Here is a 27,998-nt window from a genome sequence, read left to right as displayed (position 1 = left end):
ATTATTATTATTTATTTTATTAATGGTATATTGAAAATTCAATTGACTAGTACTCTACTTAATTTAATAGATAAAAATAAAATCAAATAAAAAGTAAAGGTGCTCGGAGGCATCATCGTACATTGATGCTAAAAACGTGAAGGTAAGAATAGTTTATACATATATTAATAATACATAAATTAGTTATAAAAAAATACATAAATTATGTATGCATCTAGTTATACAACAGCTAAATTTTATAAGTAATAAATTTATTATTAAATAATACTTACATGAATAATTTACCACTTCCTTAGCACGGCGTCCAAATATTTAAAGGTTATCAATAACATAAGGAAACCATTAATGAGAAATATACTAAACCACACCCCGCCATTCACAAGATCTGCACCATTGCCCCTTCTTATTCTGCCTTTTCTTCATTTCACACGCACAAAACAACATTCTTGTTTCCCTCTATTTCGTTACTATTTCTCAATTCTGATTCTCTCCAGCGCCAGCCTCACCCCCTTTCCCCTCCGGTAGTCCGACCCCTTTTCCATCGGACTTGGCACTGCGGTGGGCATAAGGGCAAATTATTGTTCAAACAATTAATTGAATTTAGATGTGGATTCATTACGTTCTGCTATTTTGGTTGATATTTCGAAATTGAGGTTTCTGATTCTCTGTATAATGGACTCGATTTGGGCGAACAATGGTGCCCCTGCCGCTTCTCATTTGTTCTATGCCATTTACTTCGCTTTTGGTTTCGTCATCGTCAGATTGTTCCTTGACAGATTCATCTTTCGGGTAAGCTTGTTGTTTCTTTTTCTTGAAACATTCATGTGCTGATAACTGATATTTTATTTTAAATGTTATCCTTGTTTTATTACATTTGAGTATTGTGTACTCAATCTTGGTTTGACTCGTGTAATTAGTGGATTGCGTAAAAAGAAGCAGGGTGAAATGGACGTCACATTCAACCAAGAAAAACGACAACCTTCTTATAGAAAACGCATATAAATGTGAGCCCAATAATTATAGATCCCATCTTGAAGGAAAATTTCTTGGCTTAAATTAAATCCGATTTACAGTAGTACTTTTCTTGATTCTGAGGTTCTGGCCCAATGTGTATGAGCCAACTGTTTAGTAGCCAATGATATAGCCCTTCTAAAAGAATCGTGATGGTAAGGTAATTTATTTCAATGAAGTTTAAACGGCTGAACTGAATTGGGGTTTCTTCAATTATAGCTCTTGAACTTCCAACTTTGGTCACCTGTAAGTAATTGAATCCATCCAGACTAATAGGTGAATTTATCTTTGTAAGAGTTAAGACAACTTTATTAAAATTTGAGCTGTTTGACTTCTTTAGTTGTCTGCCACAACAACACTTTCAAGATCTTATAAAGTACTTTAGACTAGGTGATTTTCGTAACTATTGAAATTGATGCGAAACTCCTGTACAGATGATACCGTCCTATCAGATCTTAAAATGGTAATTTGGTGCGATGACTTGTGATCTCAGATTTGAAAATGTGTTTATTATTTCATTGTGCATCCTTGTTTTGGATGTTAGTTGTATTGAGCTGTGATTTGGGTGTTGGCATTCTTAGAACCGATACTTGGTTCATGGAGGAACGTTTTCGTGCATATATTGCACTATGTACACCATCATGTAGTTCCAGTAAAAATCTAGAATTTTCTGCAGATTGCCATAGATTAATATGTTTTAGGTGAGATGTAAACTACGCTTACTCTCTTCTATCTATCAATTGTACTTCTTGAAGTAAAATTCATGTCACTCGTGATCCAGAAACTGTTTTAAGTTTCTCATTAGATGCAAACATGCTATTTTGGAATCTGTAATTCAGGTTAGTTCTAATTTGTTTATTTTAATTTTCTAAATTCCTGTTCACTGGCATATTTATTCATCACACAAACATTTCCCTGGCAATTGATGTACTACTTTTCCAATATTATTTAACTAGTCCCGCCATCTTTAGGCTAGAACTTATGGGCAATGAGTCACATGCCTTGGCACCGGTACTTTTTCTTACAGTTATGATGGTACTCAATGGGCCCACATAACCCGATCTATACATGGTGTACATGTCTTAAGTGGAGAAGACAAACCAGTCTTTGACTTAATTACAAGAACATTATAAGATGTAATTTGCACAACTAACTCAACCCTTTATAAGACGAGCAAGAAGAATTTAAGACCAAAGTGTTGTGAAACATTCAAATGCCTGCGTCAACAACTCCACTAACACCCAGTCCAGCTTGCCAATTCGTAGTTTAATTGCTTTCCGGTTACAATTTTAAGGGGAAAGTTGAGCTACTGTGTCAGGTATAACTATTAACTGACGCTCCATATGTTAGTCTACTTTAGTTATTATTTATTATCGGCCATGTCTTAATATCAGCTTTAGTTTGTTCATAAGGGTTAGTGCTTTTGACTTATTACTTGGTGAGTTACTTTTAACATTTAATAGTTAAATAACTGAGTTTTATTTATTGTTAGTCATAAACTTTCCGATGTCAAGTCCTAAAAATTGATGAAAATTTAAATGTAAGATTGCATATTTCAGCACCCCTGGGAAAATATCTGCATCCACCCGGCTCCCCCTCCATTTTGTGAATCATAACCTTCAGTCCTTTACTACCTTGGCAGACTAAGACCAGCATGTATCCCTCTCTAGGGTTTATTGATGGGATTATGCCGATTCACTTGCACTGACCAATGAATTTTCTGTTTGCAACAATTAAACATGAATATAAATTAAATATTGCATATGATATTGAAGAATACGACGAATACAGATACTGTGATGTATTAATTGCATAATGCATCATCATCGTGCAATGTATTCAAATCTTTTGTGCTACCTTTGCTTGGAAATATGGTGCTTGACAGCTTTCCCCCTTCAGGGCCTCCCCACCACCACGCTATTTCTTCTGTGCAATTGTGAGAGGTAACTTTTAGCTGAATATTTGTGATGTATTTGTTAAGTGGAGTGTACTCTGTTAGGATCGGCTTGTTCCTGTATATCGATTAAGCTTATTTCTTCTATCGCCAGTTTCATGATTTACATGTTTTATGCAACATGAATTAGTTCCTTTAAACGTTAATAATACTAACTTTTACCCTCATTAAGCAAACACTAAGTTTAAACTGCTTGAAAGTAGTCATTGTAAAGAGCTACCATTCAGTTACTACTTTCCTGATGTTGAAGAATTCAGATGATAGAAAATTAGGGAAAGTTTTTGAAAGTTGAACTGAATTTTGCCCCGATACTTTTACATGGACTGGCTGCTATGTGACAGATTTGGTTAAATGACTTAAGTTGTTTACTTTACTCCATCTTTCTGATGTATCTCTGTTCCTTGTTCACCTTGTTTCCAGAGGCTAGCCATTTTGTTGCTGCACCTGGGAACAACCCATCTCAGGAACGATGAGGCTACAAGAGGAAAAATTGTTAAATGCTCTGAATCCATGTGGAAATTTGCTTATTATGCCACTATTGAGTTTTGTGTCCTAAAAGTTGCTTATCATGAGCCATGGTTCCTAGACGTGAAGGGATATTTCAGTGGCTGGCCAAATCAAGAACTAACGTGAGTATCACATCCTGATTGTTCTATGATCTAGTATATGACACATGGCAGTCAACATGTAATATCTGTATAAAACTAAAATTGGGTGGTTACTTTAAATAATTGAGTAAGCAAGTAAGAACAATTACTTGTACTATTTGAGGGAAACAACAAAATTGCTAGCTAAACGTGGTTCAATTCAAAATAGTATAGTTAGTGCAAATCTGTTGCTAAGTTCATAAGTTGGGATTAAACCAGCTGAAGTGTATGTTTTACTTCTTACTCCATATTAAGTTCTCACCATTGAGCCTCACATTGGAAGTTTCATTTCTCTAGTTCTACAGTATCTTCTTGTCTCCTATTCTAAGTGTATTGCATTTTATGAGGGTTTCGGAAAAAGAAAAAAAAAAGTCTTATTTTGCGACCCTTTTGTCACTCTGTCAGAATCTTTTCTCAAGGTCGATGAATTAATATAAGCATTGGGAATCTTTTCTCCTTTGATGGTTATACAACACAAAAATTGGGAACCTCTTTGTTCCTAACCCATAGAGGATCTCATGAATTTCATATAAGCATCTTTGATATTCTCGTCCAGCAACTAAATCATGTCGTAATTATTTGATTCATTGGAGTATCCATTCAAAAACACTTCTTGTGCATGGTCGATACCGTATTGCTTAACTTTTACCAGTATGTATTTTCTCTAGTTCTTGATAGGTTCTATTTTCAAGCATTCAAGGGCTACCTGTGTTACTTAATTGTTACCAGTATTTATCTTTTCTAACAATCACGAGGTTCCATCTGCAAGCATTCAGGGGGTTCTATGCTTTTTAGGAGTGGGTTTTGCCTTTGAGAGATTTATATATCTAGAAAATATAGATAACTTCTAGCAGTTTCAAAAAAATTATATAAAGAACTTCTAATACTTTTTATTTCTATTTACATAATGTTCTTATGAGATGAGTTTTAATGGAGTAACACGGTCAATGAGGATTCATATTGTTGACCCCAACTTGTTTGAGACTAAGACTAAGACCTGTCAAGTCACCAAGCCAAGGGAGACATCTCTACTCCTCAAAGAACATAAATAATTTCCGGAAGGAGCAATAAATTTCCTTAGAAAAGACCTCCTCCTCCATCTTCTAACAGTAAGTGTTACAGATCCTCCTCCTCCATCTTCTTCTTCTTTACTTATTGCTGCTTCTGTCCTCAACTATTTCCACTCCTTTCATTTCATTTCCTCATGCTACACCTATAGTATCATTTTTCTTTACTTGTGCCACCAGAACGTGCATCACTACCTGAGAAAATAGCACTGGATGCCTGAAGGATGTGTGCTCCGTCTCTTGATAGCTCCTTGTATCTTTCTTTCTTCTATCAGAATGCCTTTACGATGCCAATTTTATTCAGAATCTTTGTGAAAGTTTATTGCCTAAGCAGTTGTTTCTATTCTCATACTTTGCAGTAAGCATGCTATTGGCTGAGGGAACACTACTTCTAGTAAAAATATCATCAACATTTCAGTTGAACAATTTTTATTTTTATTTTTGAAAATGCAAACAAGAAATAGGGCTTCTTAAGACACTAGATTATTGACTAGGCAAGACTCTTCTTTTCTGATATAACATGCATACCTTTGTTGCAGTCATTTGAATGCACTAAATTTTTTATAGAGTGAACAAAGTTCAAGTAGAAATGCAAATCTTGCTTTTGTTTTCATTTATCATTAGAACGGTTAGCAACATTTATTGCATTTCATACTTGCAACTTTAATTTTTGTAGGCCTCTTAATAAAAGATTCACATGGGGGTTTGATAAAATCTAACATCCTTTGTTCATTTCTCATTTTAGGGCTGGAATTAAGCTTATCTATATGTGCCAATGTGGGTTCTACCTCTATTCTATTGCTGCCCTCGTTGTTTGGGAAACGCGACGGAAAGACTTTGCTGTAATGATGTCTCATCACATAGTTACAGTTTTTCTGATTTCATTCTCATATATTTTAAGGTAAGGTATACTTCACCAGTGGTTTACCTTTAAGTCTTTTTTTTGCATCAATACCCTAATGAAAACAGGGGACATGATTTAGGTACGACGTTAGCAACACTTTGTGGTTCTATGCGGGGTGCAATACAAGTCAAATTTTCATATTCATTCAACCACAAAACATATATATTCTTTGGCATATTTCGAGAGATAACTTTTCCTTATATTTTCAGTTGATGGTGGGGGGAGGAAGGGATGCTAGGTTGAAGTAGATTTTAAACTTTGAAAGACCTGGTTTGAGATGTAGAAGAGGTTAATAATAAAGTAGAAGGGAAGTGGAGAATTGAACATTTGTTGCCAAAGGAAGAACAGTTAGATGCCGGTAATGGTGATAATATTAATTTGCATATCCATGTACAAAAACATATACTATTATCAATCTTAATTGGATTCAGATCATGTAATGTGTATAAGAAATAGAGCACCCAAGGGTATGGCCTAGTGGTCAATGAAGCTGATTGATTTCTTCCTATCTGTCTTATCCTTTGTGGATAGAGTTACTTGGTACCTGATGCTGGTGGTGGGAGGTGGCAGGTATCCCATGGAATTAGTCGAGATGCGCAAAATCTGGCCCCGGACACCACGGTTCTTAAAAAACTGTGTTTAAGAAATAGAGGAAGTGTATTTTCATGTTTTTTTGTTAATTGATGTGATGTTCTGCTACCTTTGAGAAATGAAATAGAACAGATATGGCCATTGCATTGAGATGCTTTAATTTAATGTCATACAATTTTCTACCTTTTCTTTTGGCTAAGATTTCCGTGAAATGAGGATACTCAACTGATCCCTTTCTTCTATATTTTGATCCTTTATCACTTTATTGTAGTAGAATCATTTATGTATAAGCACAAACAGCTCCTGAACCTTTGGACAAATTTGACCTAGCCAGTCCCATCCTTCTTATCCTGCACAAGGATGCTAATATGCCGTCTACAACAACAACATACCTAGTGAAATCCCACTAAGTGGGGATGCTAATATGCCATCTAAATGATAACACAATGAAATGGTTACTACTTCTAATAAAAAGATAGTTAAATGATTGCCCCATCTTTCCAAGTTGGTCTAGTTTGTAACTTAATTTTGCAGATACAATTTTTAGTATTTTTGCCTCAATGGTTGATTAAAAGGTTAATGTTCTCCTATTTACCTAGAAAAAGAGTTCCCAAATTAATGTTGAAGTTGTGCGGGGAATTGGTAATGGTTATTCCTGAGGGTCCATTTTGAATTCATCTAACGCATTCAAGAAAATTGAACTCATATGTTGATTTCAAGATAACTGGATAACAGATTTAGAATACTTGGTTTGTAATGGACCTTGCCATGCCTGCGTTGTTTCCCTCTTCCGAATTATAAGTTTGCTGATCTCTTAACATCATAACATCTCTTGTGACTCTCTATGGGTAATGATTTCCCTTGAATCTTTTTAAGTCATTTATTCAAGTTTGTTGGCATTAAATGAAAGACTCTTTTATGTTATAATCCCTGCAGTGGAACTATTTCTCCTAGTTGAAAAACTTGCTATTATGGCGCAGAGTATTTTCTTTCCTAATATTGAATATTAAGACATTATTAAATATAGGTCTCCTCTCTTACTAGTTTGGACTAACATGCCACAAACTCATCTAAAGGTTCATCATTCCATAGCTGCAGTACATTAATGATGACCTGTTGTATGCCATCCAATACATTTACTTGATTCAATGGCAGATCTTATCTGTCAAAAACCTTGTCAGAGTTATATGAATTTTGGATGGTCTCTAACCCAGTGTAATTTCGCTTACACTCTAGGAAACAAATTAGCAAATGCAAAATTCCAAATGCTGCCTGCATATTAGAAGAATGGAGTAGCTTTTATCTGTTTCAGTTTCTGTATTAATTTTGATGTGTTTTGACATATGTAGCTTCTTTCGGATTGGGATAGTTATTCTTGCATTACATGATGCAAGTGATGTCTTTCTTGAGGCTGCCAAAGTTTTTAAATATTCAGAGAAGGAGCTTGGAGCTAGTGTACTATTTGGTTGTTTTGCCGTCTCCTGGCTTGCACTGAGGCTGGTTTTCTTCCCATTTTGGATCATAAGATCCTCAAGGTCGGCACTTAACAGATTTTCTACTCATATGATATTGTTCCCCTTTTCTGGTTTCTCCTAATGAGTTCAATGTGTTTCATTTCCCAGCTATTATCTGTGTGAGGTTTTGAATTTGTCGGAGGCATATGATACAATGATATACTACTTCTTTAACACAATGCTCTTGACCCTGCTTGTGTTCCACATTTATTGGTGGATTCTCATATGTTCAATGATCATGAAACAGTTGAGAAATAGAGGGCAAGTTGGGGAAGACATAAGATCTGGTAAGCTGCATCTTATTGTTATTTTGAATTTACAGGTACACTATGTTGTTGAATTTGTGCTGATATAAAGGTCACCCAATCAGCTATAGAATCAAGAACCTCATAGAGAAACTAGAGACCTATGATTTTATTTTGTTGTAAATTCTTTAGTAGTTAAATCACCAACACCATCTTCTTTTAAACCGTCTGTCTCAGGTTTATCAAACTAGTATTTTTCAAAGAAAATTTAATCCAAAAAAAATTCCTTTCAACTTTTTTTGGCGGTATGGTTCATAGTCAACTTGTATGGTTCCCAACTCCTTTGAGGTTTCAGGATCCTCTTTGAACTGTTTGCATTGTTTTTTCCTCTTTCTGAATACAGATTCAGAAGATGACGACTAATTTGATTGAAGGGCAACCCTCAGAGTCGGAAGATGATGACTAATTTGATTGAAGGCTACACTCAGATTCTTCAGCGGAGCGGAAACGTGGTTTGAATATTACATATGAGTTGTAGGATTGCCTCTGCATATGATCCTTTTCCCCCAATAGACTTAGCTTGACTTCTTCTTCGCTTTTATAATCAACTATACATTTTTTTGGGTTTGATCATTTTATAGTAATAGATCTTGATAGCATTAGATGCGGGGACATTTGTCAGTTTAACTTGTCATTACATTTTTGGTGTACAAAATAATAGGTGTCTCCTTGTATAATTGTTCCCCTAAACAAGTATTCAAGCAAACCATCTTCACTTTGGTTTACATCTGTCATTACATATTTGGTCCAAAATAATTAGCTAAATATACACTATTTTTGTGTTAAAACTGTATATCTATCGTTTAATAATACGTATATTATGAAAAATATATACGTACACTATATTTTGTGAGAAAAATGTATCATTTTGCTAGGCAGCTAACATTATAGTTTTCCAAAATAATTTGCAGAGACCTATGTGGAAGGTCTGGCGAAAGAAATTACAGTCGATAGATTTGTCGAAAGAATTGGCTGTACTAACAGTAGTAGAATAATTTACAGTTTACACATCAAACGCTGAAAGAAAAGCACTAACACTTTGTTTGGATAGTTGTTACGTATTGTTTCATAATGTATTGTATTGTATTATATTGTACTATATTGTCTTAATAAATACAATGCTTGATAGATTGTATCGTTACATAATTCACACCTTCATAATTTGAATGATAAACCTACAAGAAAAGTAGGGTACGGGGTAGAACTATTATGAAAATGTAGGATAAAAGATGAAACATGATTATTATATAATAAATAAAGATAAAATGAGAAGAAAATATTAAGGTAACAATGCGATAACATATCAATTGGTCGTTACATTTCATTGTTACATAACAATGAATTTAATCAATATGATACAGTATAATTGCAACAAACATTGTATTTAAACTAACAATATAACACAATACAATACAAAACAAGGTGTAAGGGTGCATGTGACAGTTCCAAGAATGGAAGAAAATCATAGAGATTTCATATCTCTCCCTGATTCATCCTAATAACTATCAATTAGTTAAAGAAATGCCTCTACACAGAAGAAGAAGAAGAAGAAGAAGAAAAAAAACTAATTAAAAACGTTATCGTGATTCCTTCCCTTCCAGGTCATACATATGATGGTGAGATATAATAAGTACTTAATGAAATAGTCGAGCTGTGTCAAAGTTTATTTGAATTATAAAGGCAAGAGTTAAAGTTTAGCTTGTATTTATACGTAATTGAGTCAAAATCGTTGATAAAATTTACTTTTCAAAGAGTTGAATCCTCATTGTATTTGTATAACATACATGTTAGTTTTTTCTTTTCTTTTTAAGAAATTGAACATAATTGTACAACCAATAACAATATATCCAGTGTAGTTCATAAGTGAGGTATGGGATTAAAAAAAGTAAGATATTTTAAGATTGAGGAAAAAAAAATGGTCCACCACAAACCACATCATATATGTAGTCTCATGGTCCATGGATGACAACTCAATCAACTTATGGTATATTGTGATCAGTTAAAGGAAAAATGTGCAGGCTAATCATTTCGTGTGGAAAAGTTGGATGTTTATATTAAAATGAAATTAATTAACTTAATCAAAGAATAAGTCATTTTTTTTTAAAAAAAATAAAATATTTTAGCCGTATGGGCCATTTTATTAATTAAAACAAATTAATAATAAACAAGTACTGGCCTAAGCCAAAATTAACAAACAAACCTATTTCTAAATTGGTTGGGGAAAAGCCTACTTTCCTATTTAACCTTTCTATATATAATCAAAGAATAAGTCAATAATTTATAAATAAATAAATTAATATAATGATCAATGCTTTGCAAGTCAAATACTTTTACTACTTGCTATTCCCTCTTTCTCTAATTACTTATCCACTTTTGAATTGTCACACATATTAAGAAAACAATTAATGACATAGTGAGTTTATCATTTTATCCCTATTAATTATGAAGTGGGTGAAAAGTTTTATATTTTTAAAAGTAATTAGTCATTTAATTGAGGATATAATAGATAAAAAAATTGTCTTTTCTTGATTTATCAAAATGAACAAGTAATTAAAGATAACTAAAAAAGAAAAAGTGAACAAGTAATTACGTATATAGAGAATATTTTTGAAAGTTAATAGATGACTGAGTCAGTTTTTACTAAAATTAGAAGCTTGAAGCCGTATGCAGCCATAAGAGACCTTTTTAGCGTGAAGTACGTGGCCACACTAACAATAAAAAGTCAAACAATATTTATTTCTTTAATACTTTTGTCAATTTGTCATTTATAGCAATGTCTATGTAACTTTTGTCAATTGTGGTCTCATGCCTTTTTAATGAAAATTTAATGTTAGTTGACAAATTATTCTTGTGTTCCAGTTTTATTTTACTTGACCAATTTTTATTTGACACATTCTTTACTAGATATAGTACATTTTTTAAGAAATAATAATAATTCATATGAATATTTTGCCATATTATTCATATTAATTGGTGTATTACTTTCAAATAAATTTGTATCTTATAATTGTAGCGAAATTAACTGAGATATATAGTTTATAATTTGTTAGTCTTCCACTCAGGCCAGTGTCAAATGCGAGTATACTCCAATTTCTTTCATTTTTGAAACTATATATTCTTCAACTGTAAAATTTGTTTGTTATATTCACATTAATAATAACATATATATTTGTTTATTGTACTCATTGCTTTTCTATGAATAATAATTTCAATAATTTATGACTTTATAGATGCCAATTTCTAGACACGACCTTTGTTTTTGTCCTCCATTTTATAATGCATATATGAGTCATGAGGATAACTACTTAATTAGTGCTATTACTATTTATTGAGTCACATGAGGAAACTGCACATACCGACCTTTGTTTTAGAAAAGAAAAAGAAAAAAAAAAGGAAAAGTGTCATTGTTTGAATAAAGTGAACATTTTTGAGTCAAATCAAAATGAAACTTATCATTGTTTGATTTGAAAACAAATACTCCCTTCGTGCTAATTTATATGAGTTATTTTACTTAACATGAAATTTAAGAAAAAAAAAGCAAGATTTTTAAAATTTATTGTCTAAAATAATAAATATTTATATGATTAAAAATTATTTCATTAATGATAAAATAAGCATTTTAAAATTAAAATGTTATTAAATATAGAAAAATGTTATTCTTTTTTATATTAATTAAAAAGAGGAATAAGTCGTATAAATTGAGACAGAAAATATCACCCTTAGAGATAGAAGCTAACAACAAAAAGGTTTCAAATCTATTTGTGTGGATATAAATCCACATTTATCCATATCTTTTTTTGTCCTAATTAAACTATAGCACCATGTGCTTCAAATCCATTTATTATTTATTTGTGTGGATATAAGTTCACATTTATCCATAATATATCTTGTTATTTGTCTTATAACTTTTGCGCTATATAGTCACCCAAGTAAGATATACCTAGTAACCTACAAACACGATTGTTAAAACATCTTGAATTCATCTGTATAGATCAGGGGCTGAGCTATAACTTGCATGTTGAATGGCCCCTTTATATAAGAAAAATTCTCAGTGTAATTTTTTTTAATACGGTCGAAGAAATCAATTTTAAGTTTAACTCAATTTAAAAAGTTATCTAAATATAAAACATGATTGTCTAAGACTGTGTAAGGAAACCAATGACCATTTAATCATCTATGTGGGATACTCCAACACCACCCACACATTCAAGCTTGAGCATATGAAATGTGTACAATTTAGGACTCGGAAATAATGAGTTGAGATAAATCATTTACTACAGCGATAAAGAAATGGACCTTAGCCCTAGTTAGATCAATATGAAAAGCTAGCTTAAAAGAAAGAACTGTCCAAGAATATATAAAGAAATGAATGACCCCTTATCCCACCCATGTGCGACTCCACATAATACTCCTATTAGAATTTTTTGGTTCTACCATTAATATAGGCATCCCCTTAGTTAGAAAGATATTAATTATACTCCAATGAGAGTTATGGTGGAGTAGTACTAGAGCAGAACTTCATCCTCAATCAAAGATTTTTGAGTTCTGATCTCATTTGATATGAAATCGATTTTATTAGAAAGTGTTTTACCTAAATATAACACTTTTTGACGTGAATCCGATTTAGTCGAAAATGGATAATGGACATCAAATGAAAAAAAAAACAAAAAACAGGAAAGAAATCAAACTACACCCTCGGTTCTAGGTATTTAGACTAGCAACATAGTTTAATAATAAATCGAAAACCTTTTGAAACTTATAATTTAAAATAAATCACAGATATTTTTATGACTATAAATCATCTCACCAAAATTAAAATGAGTTTTTTTTTATGACACACATAATAACGGGAAAAATATAAAGACAACCCCACAATTACTTACTGTATTATTTAATTGAAGAATGATTCATAGCCAATAATTAAGTTGATGGTTAATTTGAGCCTTTATATCTAACTCATGCTATTATTATATCTTGACTTGAAAGGGGGAATCTTGAGTCTTTAGTTGCCGACCTAAGGTGCACCACACTATATATTAAGAGCACTTATTGCTAAAATATAGATTGTACGGAGTATATAATAAGTGAAAACCAAACCTCAAAAATCTCACGTTGTTGGGGCGTTTGGTGCCCACAAAATTACAACCTTGTGATTCCATGAAACGTCTAATCAACATGGCTCCATAAAACAGATATTTTCTCTGTTTTAATTTGTTTTTCTGAATTTGATTTGATAAATATTATTAAAAAATGTTATGATTTTAAATTAAAAATATACTCATGGAATATGAACTTAGAGTTTGTTTTGATTGATTTTAAAAAGTGGCTTTTATTTATTTTTTTTAAAACTCAAACTTGAATGACGTTTTGCCAAAAAATAAAAAGTAGGGAGATCTATTTTTAAAATTTTAACTTTATTAAATTAAAGTTGTTTTAAACTTATTTTAAGTAATTTTTAATCTTATCAAATATTTTCAACAGCTAAAAATAATTTTAAAATATGTTTAACTAATTTTTAAGTTAATCCAAATGACCAAATAGACTCTTAAACATATGGCACAGAATGTTGAATTAAAAAAATTGCTAAAAAGAAAAAAAAATCTTTTAAACGTACTAAAAAGAAAAAGGAATGAAGAGCTTTTTCTCTTGTCAGTATCATTTGTACAACAAACGAATCTGCAATTAGGACAAAAAAGAAAAGTATCATTTGTACTGCCTCTTTCTTTTTTCTCAATAGCACGAGTTTATTGGTGTTTTTCTTTTACTCAACGTATAAGAATTGGAGAAATTTTGTAAATATTTTGTAATTTATGAGATTTTCATATTTATTGGGGGAGGGGATACTGTTTAAGAAACAAATTACATATTCAAACAAAATATCAATTTCATATCATGATTTTTATCTCATGTTCAAATGGGCTAATAATAAAATCATAGATCGAATTAAGATGTGACTATGAATTGGTGGAGTTCTTAAAATAACGTTGGAACATTAGGAATCAAATTAAGTAATCAACCGAGTTAATTAAGTTATTATTGGCTTGTGTTAGTATATCTGCTAAGTGAAACGCGGATCTCTTTTAGATATTTGGTCATTTACAGCCCTGAATTAACAGTTTTCTTATTCGAAAAAATAACACAAGTATTTATTCATTTTGTTAATGATGAATTAACAGACTAATACTGTATGATTAGACATGTTGGATTACGAATTTGCGCTTTAGCTAGATGCTGTACTTTTAACATTTATTTCAAAAAAATTAAAAATGACTAAAAAGAAATCACGTTACATAAATTGGCTCTTTAATTTTTTACAAAATATATTTTTTATTCCTTGTCAAATTTAATTGTGTGTTTATAATTTATTTTATTCTAAGAAAGAGATGGATGAAAGGAGGAGAAAAAAAGAAGAGAAAATTCTAACATCTGCATAATGCTGAAGTTGTTTTACAAACTTCTTTAGGGTTTTTTGTTGGTTAATCTGTATTATTAAGATATTTAGAATAATTTTTTTGGAGAAATTCATAGAAAATAACAAAGTTTAAAGTATATTTTTAAAATTAGAACATTAAAATTAGTAAATTAAGTCCATAGAATGAGTAATGTATCCCTTAAGAAAATTATTGCCCTCAAGTATTTGAGGTTACTGGCACGTGTCCTTTCAGGATAGTAGAATTTTATTCATTGGTGTATCAGTATCTAAAATTACGATGTCAACTAACCACTCAACGACAGTAAAGTAAACTAGAATTTGTTTCTCTATAATAGTAAGAAGTCAAGAAAATTCATTGTTAAGAAATGAGAGGAAACCCTCTATTTATAGACAACAAAATGTAGTATGAACAAGTGTTTATTGTGCACTATCGGAATATCACAACTCTTTGGAAAAGTCGCAAACTTTCAAAAAAGTCACGAACTTTTGGAAAAATCACAACTTTTCGAGAAGTCATACCATTCTAAAAAGTCGCAATTCTTCAGAAAAGCACAGCACATCAAAAAAGTCACAACTCTTCCAAAAAAATTACTAACCCTTCATTTTCCAATCACACCTTTTGACACTCAACCGTTTTTTTGGTATGCAATTCGAATTAAAAAATTGAAGTTTGATTTGAAAATTAGTGTGTATTTATATATAGTTTGAATAAAAGTTTTAATTTAAAATTCTAAATGTGTGAAATTTAATTTTCATATTTATCATTAAAATGCAACTTTTGAAATTGAACTTGCATGTTCAGATATAATTTCAATTTTTCAACTTTTCAACCCCTACCCAAATCAACAGTCCCAATCATAATTTAGGTAATGTCCACAAAAATTAAGCACACGGCTTAAAAAGATCAATGGGGAAGATTAATAGATATGGAGATCGATAATGGTGTGGATGATAATTTCATTTTAAAAATTATCTTTAACTATTTTGAATTTATTTATAGAACTATTGAATATTTTATTTTTTCTTATTTTTTTAATAATAAAATTAAATATATACGAAACTTACACCTATATTTACATCATGCTACTAAAACGTCCCACCTCATGTATCCACTATTAATTTATACGTACACTTCTTAAATGGCCTAAAAAATTAGAGGGAGAAAAAATGGCGTTATTTAAGTGGGGAATGGACCCCAAAATTATCTTTTAGCGCAAACAGAACTGATAAGGCGGTCCAGGCGAAAAAGTAGCGTGTGAACGCTCCCCCACAAAATGGTGTCATCAAATACATCACCTGAATAACTGAATCAATTTTTACTAAGCTCTAAAAATTCTTATTCCGTGTATTATAAGTGTATGAGCTGTCATCTTCCGCGGTATATAAACCACTGCTTCCCCTTTGACCTTACTTCACAACTCAAACTCTCAATTCAACTAGAAAAATAAAATAACTATCTGAAACTTAAAAGACCAAAAATTTCAACTATGCATTGGTTAAATAAGAGATTTAGACCGACTTCGAATTCCCTCCAAAATAACAATCAATTTCAGCAGCAGCAACCAAGGCTTACTGGAGATGAAGAGTACTCTGTTATGGTTGCGACTCTGAAAAATGTCATCAATGGTAATATTCCAATGCAAAACAATCAAGAATTCAATTTCTTTTCGCCTCATCAATATTCTACTGCCACCACTACAACCACCACCACCACCACCACGACTGTTACTTCTTCATCTTCGCCTTCTACTAGTATGTCCACGAGTTTCGAACAAGTATTGGGTGTCCCTGCAGAACAAGAACCTTGTCAATTTTGCAGAATTCAAGGTTGTTTAGGCTGCGACATTTTTGGTACCACATTTTCTTCTTCTTCTTCTTCTGCGCCTGCTGCTGTGGCTGCTCCTATTGCTGATAATAAGAAGAAGAGTAGTACTACTACAGTCGCGATCGCAAAGAAAAAGAAGAAGAATTACAGAGGAGTGAGACAGAGGCCATGGGGGAAATGGGCAGCAGAAATTCGCGATCCTCGAAAAGCTGCACGTGTATGGCTGGGAACTTTCACTACGGCAGAAGAAGCAGCTAGAGCTTATGACAAAGCCGCCATTGAATTCAGGGGTCCACGAGCTAAATTGAATTTTTCGTTTGCGGATTATACTGTTGACACTCAAGAACAACAGAGCACTTTATCTTCTTCACCACAACAATTACCAGAAGAGCCTCAGCAATCGCAGACAGCGAATAATAATTCGGATTTTGGAAATGAGATTTGGGATCAGTTGATGGGTGACAATGAAATTCAAGATTGGTTGACCATGATGAATTTCAATGGCGACTCTTCTGATTCTGGCGGGAATGTTCACAGCTTTTAAGCTTCCCGTTACTAAAAAACGACGAGTCCAACAATATTAAAAGAAATTAAGCTTCAGTTACTCGAATTGAAAAAAAATTAAATAAATAAATAAGAAGTTAGTATATTAAGGTGCTTTGCCCTGTTGTAATTTTTAAAAATCAAATCTGGGCTCTATAGTACCTAGAAAAAAAATATTAGTTGCAAGTCTATTCATTTTCGGGTTGTGCAGTATGTTGTTCAACAAAAATCATTAAAGTCGAATGAAATGTAAAAAACATGAGGTATTAATGCGAGTAATGTCTTGTTCTTGTAATTGCCTCCCCATTTTTAGAGACGAACAGAACCTCATAATTCAGTTGAACTTGAATTTTTTAATATCGAGTATAAATATTTTATCTATCTCAATTATGTGCATAGTACTTTTGAATTTTTAAAGTCAAACAATTTAGTTTTAATCATAAATTCAAATATAATTTTTTTTGGTGTTTTTTTTTGTATGACTATTTTGGAGTATGTAATAGCAAAAACACTTTAATTTATTAGATCTTAAATTTTGAATTCGATTCTACCAATACTGAAAGATTGAAACTACACCTGTAGTGTGAGATGGGATGAAATCACCTGGCGATTTTGATGGCACCGGGCCCACTATATTTCGCAAGATGATGTTAGAAAGCTCATTTTATATGTCGACTGAAAAAAACGTGCCATATATTAAGCATCTGAAGCATATTTAACATGTGCTGACTTTATTTATAAGGAAAAAATATTCCCACGAGCGGAAATATAAAAAAGTGCTATCTACTCATTAGTATATTCTAGTACACCCAAGTTGGGGCAAAGAAAGCTAAACAATAAACTTTAAAGTGAGTCCGATATAGAATCACACACCTCTTCTAATATAATATTTTCTTCATTTATTAAACTTGATTATTACACTAAATATTATTGTTAAATTTTTACTTAGTCAATTTAAAAAATTTAAAAATAATTTATCATTTAGTTTATTTTTACTGTTAAGTATTAATTATAGTCATTTTTTAATATAATTTTTGAAATATTGAATTTATTATTATCCTATTTTATGTGGCATTGTTTAACTCAGCACGACATTTAAGAAAAAACCTTATAAAGTTTATTGTCTAAAATAATTTTTAGATATTTATGTAATAGTCAATTATTTCATTAAAAAATAAAGTGAAAATTTAAAATTAAATTATTTTTAATTATAATAAAATATTTTTAAAAAAAACTAATAATAAATAACATATAAAATGAAACGAATAGAGTATGAGAGTATTTAACAGATGTCAAAGTCTAAGGAGTAGTAAAAGAGAGTAGAACATATGGGTGAGATTTGGTGGAGTGAAGTGGGATGGAGACATGGAGTGGGACAGAGTCTTACTCGGTGTTGTTGACGGCCCAAATACACCGCGTACGGATTTGATGTTTTTGATACGAATGCTCTTTCATTACTCTTCATTCCGTTTCATTCCAAGTAGGAGTGGGAGTTGATATCTTAAAAGGTCGTTGAATTATGAGAAATTATTTAGTAAAGTCATTGAACTTTATTTTGTATCAATAAAATCACTTCACTTAAGACTTTTATCTTAAAAAATCACTCAATTACATTTATTAATAAAATAAATTTTAAATGACAAATTAAATTATTTTTATGTCATGTAATCATGGACTCTACCCATAAAAAAATTATAAAAACTATTTATTTTATACCGATCTTTTCCCTCTCTCGCTCTATGCCATCACTTTGAACGCATCGCCCGGATTTACAAACAAATTCGATTTGAATCGACGTCTTGTTCAAAGATAATGAATTATTTTTGCTAACTTTCTTGGGATCTTTATTTGCGTACTTTGTTGTTTCTTATTATTATACTAGTAAAGAAAGCTCGGGCGCTGTCCAGGCCCAACATTAATAAAGTTATATTGTTACTCTCTCCGTTCCATATTAGATGAGAATCTTACTAAAAATATTTTTTTCATATTATTTGAGCACTTATTAAATTAGGATAGAATTAATTAATTCTTTTCCATTTTACCCCTACAATTAATATGACCATTTCTATATTGTATGTGTATTTTTTGTAACTCATTTCAATGTGCATTGATATAAACAAAGGGCAAAATGGTGAAGTCTTCCAATGTATTAATGATTTTTTAATCACCGTATAAAGTTGGAAGTGCCCATCTAATATGGGACGGAGGGAGTAAAGTTTATGTATTGTTATAAAATTAGTAAAGATTGTTATAATATATTTTGCTCATAAGTGAGCTAATATAGAAACTTATTTGTCATTTGTCTTTTTAATTTCAATTTTAAATAGCAAATAAATGTAGCGATAAGATTGAGGGTAGAAATGAAGTATATCTTTCTAAATTTAAGTAAAATAAACAGAGTAGAAGTAACATTAGGGTTATCGATAGGACGATTCATTCGGTTATTTTTAAAAAAATTATATCATTCAATTTTTCGACTATTTTATAATGTATAACCAAAATTAAAATTTTAAAATCATCCCAATCCTAATTTATGTGACAGAAGCAGTACAAAAATTAGTCTTTTTTTTTTGTCTTGTAGATATTTTAAGTTATTATTTATTGTAAATTATAATACTTTTTATTAAAGCTTTTAATAACATATGTTACTTTTTATGTTTGAGAGTTGAACCAACTTTTTTTTATATGTCTTTTAATTTTATGTGTTTTGTCCATTTCCATTTTGAAAAATCAATACTCTCTCCATTTTATTTTATATGTCATTTCTTTTTATAAATATATTGGTTATTCCCTCTTCTTATTGGAACACATGTTAACTTATGGTGAATACTTATTTCCTCTTCTTATATAGTAATATATGTAGTGGCTGATCCTAATTACTCAGGCAGCTAATTGATGCCAAGCATCATGTGTATTATGGGATCTGATTTACCATTCCTTTCTGGTTTCATAGAGTTGAGATTTAAATTCCTTTCGAAATTAATAGATTTTATATATTTGTGGAGTTCATAATTATAATTATATGACATAAAAAATAATTTAATTTGTCATCTAAAATTTGTTTTAATGAAAAATGTACATTGGTGATTTTTAAAGATAAAAGTCTTAAGTTGAGTGATTTTATTGATATAAAACAAAGTTCAATGACTTTGTTAGATAATTTTATATAGTTCAGTGACCTTTTAAGATATTAACTCCATGATATACTATATCATAATTTCTAATATTGTAATTTTGGTGTTATAATAATAGATATGGTATAAAATATATATTTTAATTTTTTTTATATTCAGTACGATATTTTATATTTAGAAATAATATATCGAAATACTGAATATGCACCCTCTGTTTCAAAAAAAAATGTCCTAGTTTGACTTGAAACGAAGTTTAAGAAAAGAAAGAAGACTTTTAAATCTTGTGGTTCTAAATTAAAGTTATATCAAATGTACCAAAATGCCTTTTAATCTTGTGGCCTTAAACATGTCATGTGGAAAGTTGAAGTTAAAGTGTTAAAAATGATAAATATATCCTCGAACTATCATAAATAGTATGCATATATCCTTCATCATATTTTTGGGACATTGGTGCCTCTGCCATTCAAAAACTAGAGCATATATACCCTTTATACTAACGGACATACAAGCGTCATAATCTTATCCCGGTCCCGACATTTATTAAATATCGGATCAACGGATAAGATTGCGCCACGTGTCCCTATTTAGTCTTCCGTTAGAGTGAAGTGTCTATATGCTCTAGTTTTTGGACGGCAGGGGCACCAATGTTCCAAAAGTATGACGAAAGGTATCTGCATACCATTTACGATAGTTCGGGGGTATGTTTGTCATTTTTCCCTTAAATTAATTTCCATGTTATGTATTCTTATTTAATATCAAGAATGTAATAAAAAACAATTATCAATTTTAATCTTTTGATTGAAACAAGTTTGTTTTATTCTTTTAGTTGGGCATTTTCATGAATCATGCAATAAACATTCCTAATTAAAAGGGGAAAACAATTCAAATTTACTCTTTGAAAAGAAACTCACAATAAACACATTCGTAATTAATATTTTGGAGTTATTCTTTCCCTTCCTGTTATCAAATCATCTCGTCTTTACTTTTGACTTTAGCTGAGTTCTAGCATGGATTGATTGAATTTCACCTGTCAAATTATTATTATTATTACTATTCAATTGGAAAAACAATTTTGCACGTTTTAAAAATAATAATAATAAATATTATGATATTATAATAATTGATATTTAGTATTGAATTTTGAACAATAATTTGAGAAATAAGTAATTAATACTAAGAGTAAAATATGATTATTATTTTTAATCCTTTTTAAAAATGTTCAAAGTAAAAATCTATTTTTAAAATAATGGACAAGTAAAAGTTAACAACTTAACATAGTACTATATAGTAAATTTTTCAATTTTGATATTTTACGTGACAAGTTTAATACTGCTAAATTAAGAGAACTATTCACATTTTAAATTTAATTTCCTACTTGTGAAATGTTTAAGTACTCGAATGTGTTAATAAAATCGTTTGCTTATTTCTACTAATATTCAAACAATGATTATTATTTTTAAATTTTTATAATCAATTAAACTAAGACATTTTGATTAGGACGATACATATAATTTTATAGATATTTATTTTGATGCTTTGTTTTCTTTATTTATTATATCGATTTAATAATTTTATTTAATACTCCCTCTGTTCCTAATTATTTGTCCATTTTTTAATTGACACACCTATTAAGAAAGTAATAATTGGTACAGTGAGTTTACTATTTTACCCCTAGTAATTATGAAGTGGATGAATTAAAAATTTAAGATTTTCAAGAAACTTTACCTTTTTCAAAGTAATTAATTAAGGATATAATAAGTAAAAAAAAAAAAATTCTTTCTTGATTTGTAAAAATAAACAAGTAATTAATGACAACAAAAAAGAGAAAAGTGGACAAGTAATTAGGGACAAAGGGAGTAATTTTATTCTTTTTGTCTCCCAAAAGGTCACTCATTCGTGGACATGAGTTTGGGACGGTGGCACTTGGCAATCAATTGCAGCAATGTGAATGGAGCATATTATATTAATTCATTAACTTTTGGGTATCTAATTAAATTAAATTATACAAATAACGTGACGAATGATTTACTTACTTAAATAATGAGATGATAAACGTACACATTTTATTAAGATCAACTTTGATGCTGTCGTGATGACTGAAAAAGTAAACATAAATAATTTATTTATTTGTGTTTGATATATAAGTAAATAATTTTTTTTTTTTTTTTATATGTAATCTATATAAATACAATGAAAGGTGAGGGTATGAATGTGGGGATGAAGGCTAAGGATCCGTTTGACCATAGATTTTCCAAGTAATATTTGGAAGAAAATTTGGCAAATAGTGTTTGTCCATACAATTTGTCATTATTTGGCAAATAACTCAAATTTCCAAATACTAGAAAAAACAAGTATTTAGGCCAAATCTCATTATTTGGAATTTTTAAAAAATTTAAATTCTACACCAAACTTTCATCTTTTGCAAAAACACCCTCTATATTAGTTGTTTGCGTTGTATTACATAATTTTTTTTATGTAAACACCAAAGTAGTGATGGAATATTCAGTGAATATGAAAGTGATGATGGTTATTGATGAACAATCGGCTCAAGGTAACAAAATCATGTGTTTTGTCTACTTCACGATGTATGTAATGATGCTTGTTGCACTCACTCAAAACTACCATATTGTTCCAATGTCATGGATACTACTTGTTATTTGTTGCAATGAAGATCCAATTCACTTGTAATACAAATTTATGGTTAGTTTTGATAGTTTTTAAACTTATGGGTATAAATCATATTTCCTAAAAAAGTGAAATATGTTTCTCAAATATTATGGCCAAACACATGATGAAATTTCATCCAAATTTTAACACAAATAATATTTGCCAAAAATATTTGGAAATTTATGGTCAAACGCTAGCTAAGAATGTGGAGGTGGAAATGAAGTGGGTAAGAAAGTTAGTGCATGAAGAGTTGAATTGGAAGACACATAATTAATGTAGAATGTCACTCGATGTGAAGTTTATTTTCCTACTTTCACTAAGAAAGACATCTTACTCATTTAAAAAAAACTTATTTTTCTAAAAAGAAAAATTATCTAAAAATTTTGACCAATTAAATATAGAAAATAAAATATTTTTCTGAGTAACACACACCCTTAAACTCACATCTATATGTGAAAATTGTAATTATCAATAACTGGACTAGATGCTTTGATTGTTCATAACAATTACATTTTACCTAACTTAACAAAAAAAATTGTAATAATGCTCTTATCTTTTTCCATCGACCCTTTTTGGCTTTTGTGTCACTGTTATTTGCCCGTCCTTTCAAGTTATTTGAAGTTGTTTTTAATTAGATACAAAATTTAAGAAAGAATAAAGATTTTAATAAAATTATGATTATAACTTATTAAGAATAAATGAGATGTTTAAAGTTAAATTGTTATTAAATATGAAAATATGTTATTCTTTTTAAAATTGACTAAAATAAAAAAACGATCACATTAATTGAGATAGAAAAAATAGTTAATTAGAAATGACATGTATCCCATTTTTAACATTTTATTCCAAAACAACAAAGACAAACAACTAGAATCAAATTTAGATTAGTTTATTTCATATAATTCAGCATAACACAACTTTTCTTTAATTTGTCTGAACAAACTTTTCCTACAAGTGTAATTCGAAAGGACTATATACAATGAATCGACCAGATTTTGAGGTTCCAAATTTATATAGTGAATCAAAAGGGAAAGCAGAGAGTATAAATATCATAAAAAGTGTATCAAACAAAATGAGGATATGTACACCAAATATGCAATATTACAGGTCTCAAGTCACTATCAAATCACCACGTGATACCTTCTTATCTGCACTTCTTATAATAATAATAATAACAATTAAAAAAAGTATGTGTTATTTTATATGTTAATTTTAAAGTATATATTATAGTAACACAAGCAAGATGTTATTATGTCGAGAAAACGAACAAAATGGTCCTTGATATATGAGGGTTGAAGATTTTTCGTCCTTTATATATATATATATATATATCATCTTATTGAAATAGTCCTTAATGTATAGAAAAAGATTACTATTTTGGTCCTTAACCTAAAACTAATCATAGAAGTGAAAATTTCTGTTAAACTTAATAGATGACTATTTTGGTCTTCCTTCTTTCACCACCATTAGAGGTGATGCTCCATTTTCAGTTCACTCACTTCTCATATTCTTGATATATATATATATATATATATATATATAGGGGCAGTTCAACACAATCGGAGGCCTAAAGCAAAATTTTAACTAGAGGCCTAAAATCAAAATAAACTTCATATGCATTAATTTTTTTTTTTAAAAAAAACTTACATTTTTAAATGCAAAGTATACTTAATTTTTTTTTATAAATGATTTATTCGATTTCTTTTTCAATTATTAGCTTTAGATAAAATTTTATCAATTCAACGTTGAAAAACATTTCTTACTCGGGCAATTATTATATGAATTGTTAACATAGAATTTGATTCAAGAAGTTGATAATTTTGTATACCCCACATTTTACTATGCTTGTTGTAATGCTTGAAAATCTAAGAAGAAATAGAAAAAGAATTTACAATTCACTCAACATTTTTCGACTATTGATTCATATTTTTGATAGAATATGTTAGTGAAAGACTTACAAGATAACAAAAAATACAAGATTACAATTGAAAATAAATATGAAGAAATTAAATCTCTTCAGGCTGAGGCGCGGCTATCTCGCTCTCTTTAAGGAGATTCAAGCCCACTGCAGCAAATGTTTTCACCGGTCTAGCAGTAGTCCTCTTGACTTGTCCCCTCCAGGATACAACAGCCTTCACAAAGTATAACTCAACAATTCTGGACAAGAGTTGAGTCCAAAGCTCCACAAAAGAAACACCTTCTTTCAACTAATAAGAACTCTCTTTTTGACAAACCTTATGCACTCTATATTTTCTTGTGTATTGTGTATATGTTCCAAACCAAATGAAGACCACCACTATTTATACTAGAGGAAGTCTTCCTAGCAATGAATAGGAAGATAATGGTGTAGTAAATAGTGAAGATAATGGTCTTAGGAGTTACATAGGTTACAAGAATAATGAAGGAATTAAGAATGAGATAATGGAGAACCATTACATCTTCTGCCAGAAAAACCACAAAACGGACAGCCACTACAACGTTCTTAGCAACGTTATAACAAAGTAATGGCAATTAAGCCAAATGATAATAAAGATGACATCAAATGTCATCAACTGTCTAACGGTAGTAAAGCACCTAATGATGTGTTATTAGGCAAAAAGCAAATGACATTTAGCAAAGTATAATAATATTAAAATGCCACAACAATCCCCCACTCATTTTAAGTATTAGACAAGAGAGTATATCAGCTGAAGGAAGACTACTATGCATAATGAAGGTGTGCTCTGCATTGAACCTTCACTTAGTGAAACAATAATTTTTACTCCAGAGTCGTAGTGGTCTCAGACTTGAACTATGACTGCTTAAGGGAAATAAAACATCACTGCTCACACATAATAATCAAGGTGTTGACATGAGCTTTAAAGCCAACACGTTATGGCCATGTGCTATCCCGGTTTCATGAGTGCTTTTGAGAATAAGCCCAATTCTCATAGGAAGCGACCTACTTCTACACATCACATAGGTGAAATCTGTCGAGAGTTCTCCTGTAAGCTTAACACTCCACCTATATGGGCTACAAATATTCATTAAGAGTTTTATCAACTCAACCTTTACAAACTACAGGAAACAATGCACTCACATCATAGGGAGGGAATAAAAAGATAGTGCATTTTTTGTCACAACAAGTCATCATATGATTAGTTTTTCCCTTTGAACCTGGTTATAGGATCTCTAGTCCCCAGGTTGGGTTTCCTCATATATGACTCAATGATTTATTGGCTTCAATCCCATCCCCCTCGATGTGCTCGAAACCTTTTCTCTCGTTAAGGCCTTAGTAAGAGGATCTACAAGATTATCACAAGATTTGACATAATCAACATTAATGGTACCATTTGTCAAATACGATCTTACATTACTATGCTTCCTCCTTATAGGTCTGGATTTACCGTTATAATAACAGTTTTGAACTCTACCAATCGCAGCAGTGCTATCATAATGAATTAAAATAGGAGGAATTGGTTTTTCAAAATAAGGTGTTTGAAATAATAAATCTCTTAACCAATTCACTTCCTCACTAGCTGAAGCTAAAGCAATTAGTTCAGCTTCCATGGTAGAGTTAGCAATTATAGTTTGCTTTTTTTATCTCCAACAAATAGCACCACCACCTAAAGTAAAGACATAACCAGTGGTAGAACATGAATCACCTGATAAAGTGTTCCAATCTATATCACAAAAGCCTTCAAGTACAATAAGATATTTTTTATAGAACAAACCACAATTTTTCGTTCCAATTAAATATTTCATAACTCTTGTCACAGCATGCCAATGTTCATTACCTGGCTTGCTTGTAAACCTGCCAAGTACTCCTACTGCATATGCAATATCAGGCCTAGTGCAATCAGTTACATACCTCAAACTTTCGATTATGCTAGCATATTCCTTTTGATTTATTACATCATTTTCACTTTCAACAGGAAATAAGTGAATACTTGAATCAAAAGGAGTTGCAACATGCTTGCAATCAAGAAAGTTATATTTTTTCAACATAATGTGACTGGTCAAGGAAAATTCCATCACATGTTCTTGTAATTTTTATTCCAAGAATAACATTTGCCTCACCAAGATCTTTCATATCAAAATGGCTTCTAAGAATATTCTTAGCTTCATCAATAACATTTATGTTAGAGCCAAAGATCAACAAATCATCAACATATAGGCAAATAATCACATGTGAATTATTCCAAGACTTATGATATATGCACTTATCACACTCATTTGTTTTAAAACCATTTTCAATCATCCAGGAATCAAACTTTTCATGCCATTGCTTAGGTGCCTGTTTCAAGCCATATAGGGATTTAGTAAGTTTACATACTTTGCTTTCTTTGCCTGTTTCAACAAAACACTCGGGTTGATCCATATAAATTTCCTCATTTAGGTCTCCATTAAAAAAAACAGTTTTTACATCCATTTGATAAATTTGCAAATCAAAAATTGCAGCCATAGCAATTAAAAGTCTTATGGATGTAATTCTTGTTACCGGTGAAAAAGTATCAAAAAATTCTAGGCCTTCTAGTTGTTTAAAACCTTTTGCAACTAGTCTAGCCTTGTATTTATCAATAGATCCATTCGGTTTCAACTTTTTCCTTAAGACCCATTTGCAACCAATAGTTTTACAACCCGGTGGTAAATCAACTAACTTCCAAGTTTTATTAGAAATTAGAGATTCCATTTCATCATTTACAGCCTCTTTCCAAAATATAGAATCATGTGAAGATAATGTTTCTTTCAAAGTGAGAGGATCATCTCCAACATTAAACACATAAAAATCAGGACCAAAATCTTTTTCTACTCTAGCTCTTTTACTTCTTCTTAACTCAAAATCATTGACTTCTTTATTTTTCAAAGTAGAAGTAGAAGAACTAGGTAGTGACAAAATATTTTGTTCAATTCTTTGACCCCCACTATTTTTAAAATCAAAAGGGAATTTATTTTCATGAAAAATAGCATCACCCGATTCTATCACAATATTATCTTCAAGATTACAAAATCTATAGGCTGTACTATTTGAAGCATAACCAAGAAAAGCACAAGTAGTAACTTTCCTACCCAATTTTGTAATCTTGGGATCCATTAGCCTCACAAAGGCTAGACAACCCCAAACTCTTAGATATCCCAAACTTGGCTTGTAACCTTTCCACAATTCAAAAGGTGTCAGTTTAGACTTTTTATGAGGCACACGATTCAACACATAACAAGCAGTTAAAATAGCTTCACCCCAAAAATTTAAAGGTGCATGTGACTCAATAAGCATGGCATTAGTCAATTCAACCAAAGTTCTATTTTTCTTTTCCGCTACTCCATTAGATGAAGAAGAGTAAGGAGGAGTAGTTTCATGAATTATTCCCAATGATCTAACAAAAGAATTAAACTCATTTGACTCATATTCACGGCCTCTATCAC

General features: G+C 30.8%; 2 protein-coding genes across 3 annotated transcripts; both read left to right on the top strand.

Moving 5' to 3' along the window:
* The first annotated feature begins 350 nt into the window (after positions 1 to 350).
* LOC125850833 (ceramide synthase LOH2) lies at positions 351 to 8,670 on the top strand. 2 transcript variants are annotated; one of them, XM_049530679.1, is made up of 6 exons: positions 351 to 789; positions 3,386 to 3,594; positions 5,425 to 5,580; positions 7,524 to 7,709; positions 7,797 to 7,975; positions 8,380 to 8,670. In XM_049530679.1, exons 1-6 carry the CDS (start codon positions 673 to 675, stop codon positions 8,397 to 8,399), a joined length of 867 nt encoding a protein of 288 aa, XP_049386636.1. In that variant the 5' UTR covers positions 351 to 672; the 3' UTR covers positions 8,400 to 8,670. The 2 variants fall into 2 exon arrangements, with proteins under 2 accessions (XP_049386636.1, XP_049386627.1); XM_049530670.1 differs by having other exon boundaries at positions 8,337 to 8,670.
* A 7,184-nt stretch (positions 8,671 to 15,854) lies between these two features.
* LOC125853866 (ethylene-responsive transcription factor ERF109-like) lies at positions 15,855 to 17,176 on the top strand. Its single transcript, XM_049533613.1, has one exon. The coding sequence runs from the start codon at positions 15,914 to 15,916 to the stop codon at positions 16,793 to 16,795; it is 882 nt and encodes a 293-aa protein (XP_049389570.1). The 5' UTR covers positions 15,855 to 15,913; the 3' UTR covers positions 16,796 to 17,176.
* Positions 17,177 to 27,998: the final 10,822 nt, after the last annotated feature.

This window comes from Solanum stenotomum, chromosome 1 (assembly GCF_019186545.1).
Source record: "Solanum stenotomum isolate F172 chromosome 1, ASM1918654v1, whole genome shotgun sequence".
Classification (NCBI taxonomy): domain Eukaryota; kingdom Viridiplantae; phylum Streptophyta; class Magnoliopsida; order Solanales; family Solanaceae; genus Solanum; species Solanum stenotomum.
The sequence above is the reverse complement of the archived record's forward strand: the minus strand, read 5'-3'. Positions and strand labels throughout refer to the sequence as shown.

Bases quoted from the DNA above. Each gene is read 5' to 3' on its own strand.
- LOC125850833 (XM_049530679.1), top strand. From the start codon at position 673: ATGGACTCGATTTGGGCGAACAATGGTGCCCCTGCCGCTTCTCATTTG. The intron at 3,595-5,424 runs GTGAGTATCACA...TTCTCATTTTAG, and splicing joins TGGCCAAATCAAGAACTAAC to GGCTGGAATTAAGCTTATCT. The intron at 7,710-7,796 runs GTCGGCACTTAA...TTCATTTCCCAG, and splicing joins TGGATCATAAGATCCTCAAG to CTATTATCTGTGTGAGGTTT.
- LOC125853866 (XM_049533613.1), top strand. From the start codon at position 15,914: ATGCATTGGTTAAATAAGAGATTTAGACCGACTTCGAATTCCCTCCAA.